The 15,077-nt window shown below is 54.1% G+C and overlaps 1 protein-coding gene across 5 annotated transcripts in view; it reads right to left on the bottom strand.

Annotated features, from left to right (window-relative positions):
- Window positions 1–15,077, bottom strand: part of PACSIN3 (protein kinase C and casein kinase substrate in neurons 3) — a 319,761-nt gene that overhangs the window by 90,155 nt on the left and 214,529 nt on the right. For all 5 annotated transcript variants that reach the window (XM_086959721.1, XM_086959717.1, XM_086959718.1 and 2 more), the window contains exons 6-7: window positions 8,520–8,755; window positions 1,898–2,053 (exon numbers count right to left, since the gene is read on the bottom strand). In XM_086959721.1, the coding sequence (XP_086815847.1) occupies window positions 1,898–2,053; window positions 8,520–8,755 (392 nt within the window). The remainder of the gene's footprint in view (window positions 1–1,897; window positions 2,054–8,519; window positions 8,756–15,077) is intronic.

The raw sequence follows: 15,077 nt of genomic DNA, 5'->3' as shown, positions 1-15,077 counted from the left end.
TCAGTCTCGGGTCCTAGATGTAAACCCTTGCTGCAGAGAGCGATGTGTGAGTGAGACCGAGCGAGTGCAAGTGTGAGAGTGTGTCTGTATGTGTGTTAAGAGGTATGCTTTGAATACCCCCCAGTCTCGGGTACCAGGTTGATCGAGTGCTGGATGCAACTTCTTGCCGTAGAATATGGTGAGCGTGTGTGAGTATGTGTGGGGGGTATGTGTGTGTGTGAGAGAGAGAGAGAGAGAGAAAGAGTTTGTGTGTGTGAGAGACTTTTGCAATACCCCCAATATCAGGTAGAAGGTTCAAGTGCCTGATGTAAACTTTTTCTGTAGGGGTGTGTGTGTGTGTATGTGTGTATGTGGGTGTACATGTGTGTACGTGTGTGTGTGTACGTGTGTGTGTGTGTGTATGTATGTGTATGATATTTTGCAAACCTCCAAACCCTGGAATCGGGGGACACAGGGTTATACATGTAAGCCTCTGCATGAGGGCAGGGCGTGTCAGGATTTCAAAGATTCTATAGTGTTCGATGTTCTACATGTTTGTGAGGTCAGCGATACATTAATCTGACAGACCGAGGTTAATATCAGGGCAGGGTCTTAGGCCTGAAACCCCCCACACCTCAGGGAGGTGACTGTGGACTTTGAGGTTCCTGGGTGCCCCCACTCCTTTGCAGGACCAGGGAGGAGAGGATGCTTTCATCTAGAGGGGGTCTGGGTTACATCGCCAAGGACATGCAATAGATTTTACGGATCTGCAAGAAGGGGGGTGCGTCCTGGGAGGACCTAGGACTGCAGCAGGAGGACAAGAGCTTTGGTGTCACCAACTGCAGATCCAACCTGGCAAGAGCCCCCTGAGCTCTGCCGGAGGGAAATGGGAGGAAACAGAATGACCTTAATCATGCACTCCAGGAGGAGGCCTGGCCCTCACTGTGATCAGCGGAGGCCGACACCTGCCAATGAGCTGGCTTTAGACCTGAGAAGGTTCACAAGGACAGAGACTGGAGGAGGGAGAACACTTCAGGACAGGGTAGATACATCCCAAGGCACCCCTGTCCCTGCAGAGGAGTGCTGCAGCCGGGGAAGTCAAGGCAGGCACAGGCTCCTCCGGGTCTGCCCTGCATGGGAGAGGATTGGGGGGGCTGGGGATGAAGCCTGAGGACTCCACCTGACCCTTGAGGTCCATTCTCTGGAATCAAGACCCATCCCAGTATGGCATCATCTGGGGTAAACTGGGCCAGTGGACGGGTCTCCAGTCACCTTATTGAGGCGGCTCCAATAGCACACTACGAGCCCGTCTCCCTACCACAACACTGAGGTACTTTAGGGAACACAACCCAGCTACAAGAAAGATCTACAGTGCCAGTGCCACCAGTGCGGGCGAGCGCTGGAGGCGGAGTTGTGTAGACTTGGACAGGCTCGTGAGAGCCACTGGCTATGAGGAGCTGCATTGTGACATCTAATGACAAACTAATTTTGTGATTTTTACAGTTTACAAAACTCTTGCCACAGGGTTCCCCCTTTGAGTTAGATCAAGGGTAACAACTGTTGTAAGTGCCTTATATATATACAATCTCCTTCCCAGTTGTATCTTGTTCACTGTGTGATGTCACTTTAAACATGAGGTCACATGATGAACCCCATCTTATGGCTAACCTGAAATCCCAGCAGCGGCAGGACCGGGTTTCAATTCCCTCTTCGAACCCACAACCTGGCCCCATACACCTCACTTTCTTGGTCTTCCAGTCATACACCCCTCAATATGTCTCCATCTCATATTACCGTCTTTACTCTTGGCCCCCACATCTTGGCCCACCTGGCATTCTTGCATACACCCCAGCCATTTACCCATTCTGCCCCAATAGCTTCTCAACCTGTAGCCTTCACCCTACCCCTTCCCGCTCACCTTCTCTGCCTCCTGGCCACACCGCTCCACACGGTCCTGCAGTTTGCGTAGCTGTTCCTGGGACACTGAGGCATCTGCCTTGGAGTGGTTCTCGCGGGTCACTGCCGTCTTCTCATCCTTCCGAGCTGCGTGGTAGCTCTTCTTCGCAGCTTCCACCTGTTCAAGAGAGGGATCAAGTGAGAAACACAGAGGACAGTGACACCCAAATTGCTGCATCTTACTGGGGCCATCAGAATCCTGCTCCAGGAGCCCTCTGGAGACCACCAGGGCCCTCTACAGACCTCCAGGATCTTGACCAACGGGTCTTCTGGAGACCACCAGGGTCCGCTATGGACCACCGGGAACTTGCCCAAGGGGTCTTCTGGAGACCACCAAGGCCCCCTACAGACCCCCAGGATGCTGCCCCAAGAATAGATTAACACTGGTGGGTTCTGCCACTTGACCCAAGCCCACCTACCACATGAGGGGAGGCCCCATAGTCTGACATGTTTGCCACTACCTGCTGAGTTTTAAAGAATGAGTGGACTGTAGCCCCATGAGTAAATCCATCTAACGAACTAGCAGATATCTGCGTAGTGTGGGAATCACGAGTGGGTCCTGCCCCCGAGTTAAACCTACTGCAGTGACACCAGGTTCCTGCCCTGTAAGACCAGACCGCTCTAGCGGACAGGAGTTTCCTGCCCAGCGAGCGACATCAACAATCTTCCTCTGCTCCGGATATTGCACCGCAGAATATGGAATGCAACAGCCGTGTACATCCCATGCCACCCTCACCTTCATGCACTGCTGGTGGTCATGAGATAAGCGTGACCTGTGCGGAGGTCTGTCTGGCTTCCAGTCCACAAATGTGCAGGGGCCGATGAGATGTTCAGACCTTATCCTCTCTGTGCGAGAAACGTACACAAACTGAACCCAGAAAGGAGATTCACTTCTCCAGGATTATATACAGTGTTTTACGTGTAAAGAGCGTTGGCAAACACTTCATGTTGGACACGTGTATAGTGTGTTGATCGGGCCTGTACATATCGTACAGACATCAAACCTCAAATACTAATCGATATTACAGATAATAGAGCAACCCTTGGTTCCTCGAGCAGTTTTTCAGATGCTTTTGTTAGGATTCCCTCGTTAATGCTACCAGGCCAATGCCTACTGATTTCAGATGTAAAATAGTTGCTCATGCCTTCTAATGGAGCAAAAAGGACACACCTAGCCAGCCAATAGAAAAATCCAAGACTAAAATCTTCCTGTGTGCTGATCAATGTGATTGACAATGCCTCAAGCCAATGGCTGAACGTTTCGGTACAAAAGCAGCCAATGGCTGAAGGAGGCAGACCCCAAAGCCCCTTAAAGCAAGTAAAGAGTACAGTAATCTCACCATGAGTGGCACAAGCACCACATGTCAAACCTAAACATGACAGCCCAGGATTGGTCTCTGGCTTTGTGCCTTGGCCCTAGAGGAGGTTAGGCATCCGACCTCTAGAGAGCTAAGATTTAAGGTCCTTGTTTGGACCTCTAGGAGACTCTATGGTGTACAGCAGAGGTTTAGCCGGGAGATGAACCTATAAAGGTAGATGCTCCTCTCTGTAGGCCACGCCGCAGTCAGGGAGGTCGGCCACATGCTGCTGCTGGAACCCGCCTGGAGGAAAGCTTACAAGTGTTGGGGAGGAGGGCTGCACCTCTTCTTTGGAGAAGGGAGGACCTGATGCCCAAAAGAAGTGCAGGGTCTGGACAACACTGACGCGACACTCAGTCTGAGTTTATACTTTGTCGCTAGCCGGGACTACTGGTCCTCACGACCCCGAGACAGCCAAGCGTCTGAAGGGAGTCACTTGGTCATCCATACGGAGAACACCAGTACAGAAGCCCTGGGACACCAGAGAGAAGCTAGAGCACCCCTCCCCCAGGACACTGCTCTTAAACTACCTCAACACCCTAAGAAAGGCCTCATGTTATGATTAATATTATTTAGCTTATAAAGCGCCTGGTTACTCCCCGTGCCAGAACACCAACAGATCTCTAACAACTGACCAAGCTAACAGCCTAAACAATGCACTGACCTGCAGACTGTCAAAAGAGAAACTACTTTCGTCCTCCATACGAACGTTGAAACAGCCAGGTTTTTAATTTTTTCCTAAACAGAGTTTCCAATGCACACGGTTCTACATTGATACATGCATGCACTTCAGGGGCTCTCGGTGGAACAGGCATGTGTTCCCCTTCCTGGACCTTGAGCTCTCAGTACTTGGCACAGAATAGCAGAGAGTGCAGCAGAGGAGGGAAGCCGCAAGGCAGAAGGATGAGGGTGGACTGTGACTTATTTATCCTCTAGGGAAGAGTTCTGGATGAGCCCCACACTCTTAGCTCGTACACCCATCCACCTATGTGGCTCAGATGCCACCGGTCTCAGCACCAGGGTCGCAACTCATGAAGTGCCCATGCCCTGCTCCCCAACAGGGCATCAGACCTTGAAACCACAAGAGATGTGCCCTCAGCATCTCTGTCCTAAGTTATGCCCTCAATGTAAACCTCAGCCTTTTGAGTCTCCAATAAGGATGAGACCGACTACCACTGACAGCCTCCAAAGAGGGAGAGCAGAGAGGTGTGCCCTCAAGGAACACCACTCCTGTCTGTGCATGGACAGGGCACAGTATCAGGTCTTGTGTATGTTCATTTATATTTAATTCCTATGTTTGGAACTTCATTTTTTAATAATTCTAATGGCGCCTAGAAGCTAGGATATGCCACAGCACACGTATTCTGCATTAAGAAATAGACCTTAAGCTTTAGATGCCATGGCTGGTGCCAGCGTGCTCCTAAGTGGGCGTGAGGCAGAGGAGCCTGTCAGGGAAGATTGTGGGTTCAAGGGGAAGGGCCACAACACCTTCACTTCTTTCCCAACTTCATCCCTGCCACCATCTTCAACTTACCTTGTTTCCTCCAACTGCCCTGTCCTCGCTCCTGCGCCATATAGATTTCCTCTACTTCCACACACTCCCTTTCATTACCTTCGCCTTCATTTCATACTGCTCTCTCCCTCCCCTTCTCCGCTCCTCTCTTCCATCCCAACCATCCCTCATTCCCTCCTCCCTTGGTCCTTGCTCCCTCCTCCCTGGGGTCCCTGCTTCCCTGGGGGTTCTTGCTCCCTCCTCCCCTGGGGTTCTTGCTCCCTCCTCCCCTGGGGTCCTTGCTCCCACCTCCCCTGGGGTCCTTGCTCCCACCTCCCATGGGGTCCTTGCCCCCTCCTCCCTCCTCCCCTGGGGTCCCTCCTCCCTCCTCCCCTGGGGTCCCTCCTCCCTCTTCCCTCCTCCATCCTCCCTCCTCCCCTGGGGTCCTTGCTCCTTTCTCCTCTGGGGTCCTTGCTCACTCCTTCCCGCGGGTCCTTGCTCCCTCCTCCCTGGGGTCCTTGCTCCCTCCTCCCGTGGGGTCCTTGCTCCCTCCTCCCCTGGGGTCCTTGCTTCCCTGGGGTCCTTGCTCCCTCATTCCCAGGGGTCCTTGCTCCCTCCTTCCCTGGGGTCCTTGCTCCCTCCTTCCCTGGGGTCCTTGCTCCCTCCTCCCCTGGGGTCCCTGCTCCCTCCTCCCCTGGGGTCCCTGCTCGCTCCTCCCCTGGGGTCCCTGCTCCCTCCTCCCCTGGAGTCCATGCTCCCTCCTCGCCTGGGGTCCTTGCTCCCGCCTCCCCTGGGGTCCTTGCTCCCGCCTCCCCTGGGGTCCTTGCTACCTCCTCCCCTGGGGTCCTTGCTCCTTTCTCCACTGGGGTCCTTGCTCCCTCCTCCCTCCTCCCCCGGGGTCCTTGCTCCCTCCTCCCTTGGGGTCCTTGCTCCCCGCTCCCCTGGGGTCCTTGCCCCCTCCTCCTCTGGGGTCCTTGCCCCCTCCTCCCCTGGGGTTCTTGCCCCCTCCTCAACTGGGGTCCTTGCTCCCTCCTCCCCTGGGGTCCTTGCTCCCTCCTCCCCTGGGGTCCTTGCTCCCTCCTCCCCTGGGGTCCTTGCTCCCTCCTGCCCTGGGGTCCTTGCTACCTCCTCCCCTGGGGTCCTTGCTCCTTTCTCCACTGGGGTCCTTGCTCCCTCCTCCCTCCTCCCCTGGGGTCCTTGCTCCCTCCTCCCTTGGGGTCCTTGCTCCCCGCTCCCCTGGGGTCCTTGCCCCCTCCTCCTCTGGGGTCCTTGCCCCCTCCTCCCCTGGGGTTCTTGCCCCCTCCTCAACTGGGGTCTTGCTCCCTCCTCCCCTGGGGTCCTTGCTCCCTCCTCCCCTGGGGTCCTTGCTCCCTCCTCCCCTGGGGTCCTTGCTCCCTCCTGCCCTGGGGTCCTTGCTACCTCCTCCCCTGGGGTCCTTGCTCCTTTCTCCACTGGGGTCCTTGCTCCCTCCTCCCTCCTCCCCTGGGGTCCTTGCTCCCTCCTCCCTTGGGGTCCTTGCTCCCCGCTCCCTTGGGGTCCTTGCTCCCCGCTCCCCTGGGGTCCTTGCTCCCTCCTCCCCTGGGGTCCTTGCTCCCTCCTCCCCTGGGGTCCTTGCTCCCTCCTCCCCTGGGGTCCCTGCTCCCTCCTCCCTCAGGGTCCTCGCTCCCTCCTCCCTCAGGGTCCTCGCTCCCTCCTCCCCTGGGGTCCTCGCTCCCTCCTCCCCTGGGGTCCTCGCTCCCTCCTCCCCTGGGGTCCTCGCTCCCTCCTCCCCTGGGGTCCTTGCTCCCTCCTCCCCTGGGGTCCTTGCTCCCTCCTCCCCTGGGGTCCTTGCTCCCTCCTCCCCTGGGGTCCTTGCTCCCTCCTCCCCTGGGGTCCTTGCTCCCACCTCCCATGGGGTCCTTGCCCCCTCCTCCCTCCTCCCCTGGGGTCCCTCCTCCCTCCTCCCCTGGGGTCCCTTCTCCCTCTTCCCTCCTCCCTCCTCCCTCCTCCCTCCTCCCTCCTCCCTCTTCCCTCTTCCCTCTTCCCTCCTCCCTCCTCCTCTGGGGTCCTTGCTCACTCCTTCCCGCGGGTCCTTGCTCCCTCCTCCCCTGGGGTCCTTGCTCCCTCCTCCCCTGGGGTCCTTGCTCCCTCCTCCCCTGGGGTCCTTGCTCCCTCCTCCCCTGGGGTCCTTGCTTCCCTGGAGTCCTTGCTCCCTCATTCCCAGGGGTCCTTGCTCCCTCCTTCCCTGGGGTCCTTGCTCCCTCCTCCCCTGGGGTCCTTGCTCCCTCCTCCCCTGGGGTCCATGCTCCCTCGTCCCCTGGGGTCCATGCTCCCTCCTCGCCTGGGGTCCCTGCTCCCTCCTCGCCTGGGGTCCCTGCTCCCTCCTCGCCTGGGGTCCCTGCTCCCTCCTCGCCTGGGGTCCCTGCTCCCTCCTCGCCTGGGGTCCTTGCTCCCGCCTCCCCTGGGGTCCTTGCTACCTTCTCCCCTGGGGTCCTTGCTCCTTTCTCCACTGGGGTCCTTGCTCCCTCCTCCCTCCTCCCCCGGGGTCCTTGCTCCCTCCTCCCTTGGGTTCCTTGCTCCCCACTCCCCTGGGGTCCTTGCCCCCTCCTCCCCTGGGGTCCTTGCCCCCTCCTCCCCTGGGGTTCTTGCCCCCTCCTCCCCTGGGGTCCTTGCCCCCTCCTCCCCTGGGGTCCTTGCCCCCTCCTCCCCTGGGATCCTTGCTCCCTCCTCCCCTGGGGTCCTTGCTCCCTCCTCCCCTGGGGTCCTTGCTCCCTCCTCCCCTGGGGTCCTTGCTCCCTCCTCCCCTGGGGTCCTTGCTCCCTCCTCCCCTGGTCCTTGCTCCCTTCTCCCCTGGGGTCCCTGCTCCCTCTTCCCTCTGGGTCCTTGTCCCTCCTCCCTGGGGTCCTTGCTCCTTCCTCCCCTGGGGTCCCTGCTCCCTCCTCGCCTGGGGTCCTTGCTCCCGCCTCCCCTGGGGTCCTTGCTACCTCCTCCCCTGGGGTCCTTGCTCCTTTCTCCACTGGGGTCCTTGCTCCCTCCTCCCCTGGGGTCCTTGCTCCCTCCTCCCTTGGGGTCCTTGCTCCCCGCTCCCCTGGGGTCCTTGCTCCCTCCTCCCCTGGGGTCCTTGCTCCCTCCTGCCCTGGGGTCCTTGCTCCCTCCTCCCCTGGGGTCCTTGCTCCCTCCTCCCCTGGGGTCCCTGCTCCCTCCTCCCTCAGGGTCCTTGCTCCCTCCTCCCCTGGGGTCCTTGCTCCCTCCTCCCCTGGGGTCCTTGCTCCCTCCTCCCTCCTCCCCTGGGGTCCTTGCTCCCTCCTCCCCTGGGGTCCTTGCTCCCTCCTCCCCTGGGGTCCTTGCTCCCTCCTCCCCTGGGGTCCTTGCTCCCTCCTCTCCTGGGGTCCTTGCTCCCTCCTCCCCTGGGGTCCCTGCTCCCTCCTCCCCTGGGGTCCTTGCTGCCTCCTCCCCTGGGGTCCCTGCTCCCTCCTCCCCTGGGGTCCTTGCTCCCTCCTCCCCTGGGGTCCTTGCTCCCTCCTCCCCTGGGGTCCTTGCTCCCTCCTCCCCTGGGGTCCTTGCTCCCTCCTCCCCTGGGGTCCTTGCTCCCTCCTCCCCTGGGGTCCTTGCTCCCTCCTCCCCTGGGGTCCTTGCTCCCTCCTCCCCTGGGGTCCTTGCTCCCTCCTTCCCTGGGGTCCTTGCTCCCTCCTTCCCTGGGGTCCTTACTCCCTCTCTCGTGTCCTTGCTCTCTTCCTGTGCCCAGGGATACTCACATCTTTCAGCTTCTTCACCCAGGGCTTCTGTGCCTTGCTGAATCCGTCCTCTGCTTCTTTGGCCTCCTTGAAGTCACCCAAGAGCTGCTTGTGGAAGGCTTCCTTCTGCCAGGTGCGCACCTTCTCGCTGTCCTCGCCAGCCAGGTGGTCCCGCAGCTCCTGGTGGATCTCGCTCAGTTTATCCGCCGCCGTCATGAAGGAGTGCCAGGCCTTCTCCAGGGTGCCATACTGTGGCCCTGCAAGAAGATGGTGGAAAAGGAGAGCACATGAGCTGTAGAGAAGAAAACTACTCTGGTTTCATCTCAAGGGCAGCGACAAAATGAAACCACCATCACAAGGTCTTCACCACAGAGAAAACCACTGAAGCAAGTCCACAGCGGAAGAAACTGTCCCAGCCAACCAAGTAACCACAGCTTATCCACCAGAGAGGAACCCATTTCAGCCTCTCTAGAGCCCTCTGTCTCAAAGTGTGCACCACCGAGAACCCATCTCAAAAGAACCACCTCAGATGGAGCCAGCATCTCTGCACCATTCACAATGGATAAAACATTATGGTGCCCTCTACAGCAGCAGTGCACCAACTGAAGGAACATCCTAAGCACAGCCACAAACCCCCAAGAGCAAATCTAGCTTAGTTTGAACCAAGGAAGAAAAAAATAATAACACCCCTCTCTGGAACAAAACATCCCACATGTGAACCATGGAGGAAACTACCAGAATCAACCCACTCCAGAACAAAACACCTCCACATGTGAACCACGGAAGAAACTACCAGAATCAACCCACTCCAGAACAAAACACCTCCACATGTGAACCACGGAAGAAACTACCAGAATCAACCCACTCCAGAACAAAACACTTCCACACGTGAACCATGGAAGAAACTACCAGAATCAACCCACTCCAGAACAAAACACCTCCACATGTGAACCACGGAAGAAACTACCAGAATCAACCCACTCCAGAACAAAACACCTCCACACGTGAACCATGGAAGAAACTACCAGAATCAACCCACCCCAGAACAAAACACCTCCACATGTGAACCATGGAAGAAGCTGCCAGTATCAACCCTCTCTGGAACACAACATCCCACATGTGAACCATGGAAGAAACTACCAGAATCAACCCACTCCAGAACAAAACATTCCCACGTGTGAACCATGGAAGAAACTACCAGAATCAACCCACCCCAGAACAAAACACCTCCACATGTGAACCATGGAAGAAGCTGCCAGTATCAACCCTCTCTGGAACACAACATCCCACATGTGAACCATGGAGGAAACTACCAGAATCAACCCACTCCAGAACAAAACACTTCCACATGTGAACCATGGAAGAAACTACCAGAATCAACCCACTCCAGAACAAAACACCTCCACATGTGAACCATGGAAGAAACTGCCAGTATCAACCCACTCCAGAACAAAACACTTCCACATGTGAACCATGGAAGAAACTACCAGAATCAACCCACTCCAGAACAAAACACTTCCACATGTGAACCATGGAAGAAACTTCCAGTATCAACCTGCTCCAGAACAAAACACTTCCACATGTGAACCATGGAAGAAACTACCAGAATCAACCCGCTCCAGAGCAAAAATTTCCACATGTGAACCATGGAAGAAACTACCAGTATCAACCTGCTCCAGAACATCTCCAAATGTGAACCATGGAAGAAACTACCGGTATCAACCCACTCCAGAACAAAACACCTCCACATGTGAACCACGGAAGAAACTACCAGAATCAACCCACTCCAGAACAAAACACCTCCACACGTGAACCATGGAAGAAACTACCAGAATCAACCCACTCCAGAACAAAACACCTCCACATGGGAACCATGGAAGAAACTACCAGAATTAACCCACTCCAGAACAAAACACCTCCACATGTGAACCATGGAAGAAGCTGCCAGTATCAACCCACTCCAGAACAAAACACTTCCACATATGAACCATGGAAGAAACTACCAGAATCAACCCACTCCAGAACAAAACACTTCCACATGTGAACCATGGAAGAAACTTCCAGTATCAACCTGCTCCAGAACAAAACACTTCCACATGTGAACCATGGAAGAAACTACCAGAATCAACCCGCTCCAGAGCAAAAATTTCCACATGTGAACCATGGAAGAAACTACCAGTATCACCCTGCTCCAGAACATCTCCAAATGTGAACCATGGAAGAAACTACCGGTATCAACCCACTCCAGAACAAAACACCTCCACATGTGAACCACGGAAGAAACTACCAGAATCAACCCACTCCAGGACAAAACACCTCCACACGTGAACCATGGAAGAAACTACCAGAATCAACCCACTCCAGAACAAAACACCTCCACATGGGAACCATGGAAGAAACTACCAGAATTAACCCACTCCAGAACAAAACACCTCCACATGTGAACCATGGAAGAAACTACCAGAATCAACCCACTCCAGAACCAAACACCTCCACATGTGAACCCTGAAAGAAACTACCAGAATCAACCCGCTCCAGAACAAAACACCTCCACATGTGAACCATGGAAGAAGCTGCCAGTATCAACCCTCTCTGGGACAAAACACATCCACCTGTGAACCATGGAAGAAACTACCAGAATCAACCCACTCCAGAACAAAACACTTCCACATGTGAACCATGGAAGAAACTACCAGAATCAACCCACTCCAGAACAAAACACCTCCACATGTGAACCATGGAAGAAGCTGCCAGTATCAACCCTCTCTGGGACAAAACACATCCACCTGTGAACCATGGAAGAAACTACCAGAATCAACCCACTCCAGAACCAAACACTTCCACATGTGAACCATGGAAGAAACTACCAGAATCAACCCACTCCAGAACAAAACACTTCCACATGTGAACCATGGAAGAAACTACCAGAATCAACCCACTCCAGAACAAAACACTTCCACATGTGAACCATGGAAGAAACTACCAGAATCAACCCACTCCAGAACAAAAACACCTCCACATGTGAACCATGGAAGAAACTACCAGAATCAACCCACTCCAGAACAAAACACCTCCACATGTGAACCATGGAAGAAGCTGCCAGTATCAACCCTCTCTGGGACAAAACACCTCCACATGTGAACCATGGAAGAAGCTGCCAGAATCAACCCGCTCCAGAACAAAACACCTCCACATGTGAACCATGGAAGAAACTACCAGAATCAACCCACTCCAGAACAAAAACACCTCCACATGTGAACCATGGAAGAAACTACCAGAATCAACCCGCTCCAGAACAAAACACCTCCACATGTGAACCATGGAAGAAGCTGCCAGTATCAACCCACTCCAGAACAAAACATTCCCACATGTGAACCATGGAAGAAACTACCAGAATCAACCCACCCCAGAACAAAACACCTCCACATGTGAACCATGGAAGAAGCTGCCAGTATCAACCCTCTCTGGGACAAAACATCTCCACATGTGAACCATGGAAGAAACTACCAGAATCAACCCACTCCAGAACAAAACATTCCCACATGTGAACCATGGAAGAAACTACCAGAATCAACCCACTCCAGAACAAAACATTCCCACGTGTGAACCATGGAAGAAACTACCAGAATCAACCCACCCCAGAACAAAACACCTCCACATGTGAACCATGGAAGAAGCTGCCAGTATCAACCCTCTCTGGGACAAAACATCTCCACATGTGAACCATGGAAGAAACTACCAGAATCAACCCACTCCAGAACAAAACATTCCCACATGTGAACCATGGAAGAAACTACCAGAATCAACCCACTCCAGAACAAAACATTCCCACGTGTGAACCATGGAAGAAACTACCAGAATCAACCCACTCCAGAACAAAACATTCCCACATGTGAACCATGGAAGAAACTACCAGAATCAACCCACTCCAGAACAAAACATTCCCACGTGCGAACCATGGAAGAATCTACCAGTATCAACCCGCTCCAGAACAAAATATTTCCACATGTGAACCATGGAAGAAACTACCAGTATCAACCTGCTCCAGAACATCTCCACATGTGAACCATGGAAGAAGCTGCCAGTATCAACCCACTCCAGAACAAAACATTCCCACATGTGAACCATGGAAGAAACTACCAGAATCAACCCACTCCAGAACAAAACATTCCCACATGTGAACCATGGAAGAAACTACCAGTATCAACCTGCTACAGAACATCTCCACATGTGAACCATGGAAGAAGCTGCCAGTAGCAACCCACTCCAGAACAAAACACCTCCACATGTGAACCATGGAAGAAGCTGCCAGTATCAACCCTCTCTGGGACAAAACACCTCCACATGTGAACCATGGAAGAAACTACCAGAATCAACCCGCTCCAGAACAAAACATTCCCACATGTGAACCATGGAAGAAACTACCAGAATCAACCCACTCCAGAACAAAACATTCCCACATGTGAACCATGGAAGAAACTACCAGAGTCAACCCACTCCAGAACAAAACATTCCCACATGTGAACCATGGAAGAAACTACCAGAATCAACCCACTCCAGAACAAAACACTTCCACATGTGAACCATGGAAGAATCTACCAGTATCAACCCGCTCCAGAACAAAACATTTCCACATGTGAACCATGAAAGAAACTGCCAGAATCAACCCTCTCTGGAACAAAACATCTCTACATATGAACCAAGGAAGCAGGGCCGGACTGGGAACCGAAACCGGCTCTGGCAAAATGCTCGACCGGCCCCCCATGGAGGGAGGGGGGTGCAGCCGAGCTGTTTGCGAGGGCCTTTTTCGGCAGATTTTGTTACAGGGGGCCGATATTGCTGAACCCCGTAACAAAAATGGCCCCAGAGGGGCCAAAAACCATTCCCCACCCTGGCGGCCTACCGGGGAAATGCCTGGTGCTCTCTACAGCCAGTCGGCCCCGCAAGGAAGAAACTGCCTGAATCTACCCTCTCCAATACAAAACATTCCCACATGTGAACCATGGAAGAAACTACCAGAATCAACCCACTCCAGAACAAAACATTCCCACATGTGAACCATGGAAGAAACTACCAGAATCAACCCACTCCAGAACAAAACACTTCCACATGTGAACCATGGAAGAATCTACCAGTATCAACCCGCTCCAGAACAAAACATTTCCACATGTGAACCATGAAAGAAACTGCCAGAATCAACCCTCTCTGGTACAAAACATCTCTACATATGAACCAAGGAAGCAGGGCCGGACTGGGAACCGAAACCGGCTCTGGCAAAATGCTCGACCGGCCCCCCATGGAGGGAGGGGGGTGCAGCCGAGCTGTTTGCGAGGGCCTTTTTCGGCAGATTTTGTTACAGGGGGCCGATATTGCTGAACCCCGTAACAAAAATGGCCCCAGAGGGGCCAAAAACCATTCCCCACCCTGGCGGCCTACCGGGGAAATGCCTGGTGCTCTCTACAGCCAGTCGGCCCGCAAGGAAGAAACTGCCTGAATCTACCCTCTCCAATACAAAACATCTCCACATGTGAACCATGGAAGAAACTGCCAGAATCAACCCACTCCAGAACAAACATCTCCACATATGAACCATGGAGGAAACTGCACCAGAATCAACAACACATTTGTGAACAAAGCATCTATGCATGTGAAAGAAATTGTGCCAGAATCATCACAAAACTAGAAGAAACCTTCTGAATGTAGCCACTCTGGTGCAAGCCAACACAACCACCAAACCAGCCGTGAAGCAAGGATCAGGATAGGTGGAGCGTAGTCAGTTCTAGGCCACCCGCTTGACGGGTCTGGAGCAGGTCACTTTATCCACCCCCACCGCCCCGATGTTGCGGTCAATACTCTCAGCATCGCACAAGGGATGGGAGTGAAAACTCAGACATCTGTTCAATTCTGCATCCTTTTACCCCAGAATTCCATGCGGTTTCCCTGTGGTGTGTTCTACATTTGAAGACACAGCCAGGTCCACAGTTCCACCTACAAACGCCCTATTCTTATTTAACCCACTGTCATAGGTGACGGCCTCTCCCCTTCAACTACCCCAGTCATTGTCAATACCAAGATCTACCCTTAGTAGGTCTTTGTCTGGAATGCCATGCTACCAGATGTGCCCCCTGGCACTTTACACTCACCATCATAGTTGCGTCATTTCCTTGCTCTGCGCCAAGCTCCTGGTCAGAAAGGAACCGGCGTGCACCATCTACATAGCTGTGAGGCTCTGTGCCCGTCCATTCCTTGGTGCATGTGGTGCCCCTTCCACGGAAGTGGACCCAGTCCCTCACCTCACCCATCACTGGGCCAGGTCCTACCACTCACCAGTCACAAACCAACATCCTATCACAGCCAAGCCCACCCTTCCTTCTGCAGATGAGTGGTAAAAAGGCTTCCTCGGCAGGCGTGCATGTTCAGTGCTGCAGTGTAGCCTAAGTAGAAGCTATTCAGTCAAAAACAAACTACACCATGGACCAAACCATCTCTGTACGCTCATCAGCCTAGACCAGTGACATGCCATGGACCAAACCATCTCTGTACGCTTATCAGCCTAGACCAGTGACATGCCATGGACCA

Source organism: Lissotriton vulgaris, chromosome 2_2 (genome assembly GCF_964263255.1).
Source record: "Lissotriton vulgaris chromosome 2_2, aLisVul1.2, whole genome shotgun sequence".
Lineage (NCBI taxonomy): Eukaryota > Metazoa > Chordata > Amphibia > Caudata > Salamandridae > Lissotriton > Lissotriton vulgaris.
The sequence above is the reverse complement of the archived record's forward strand: the minus strand, read 5'-3'. Positions and strand labels throughout refer to the sequence as shown.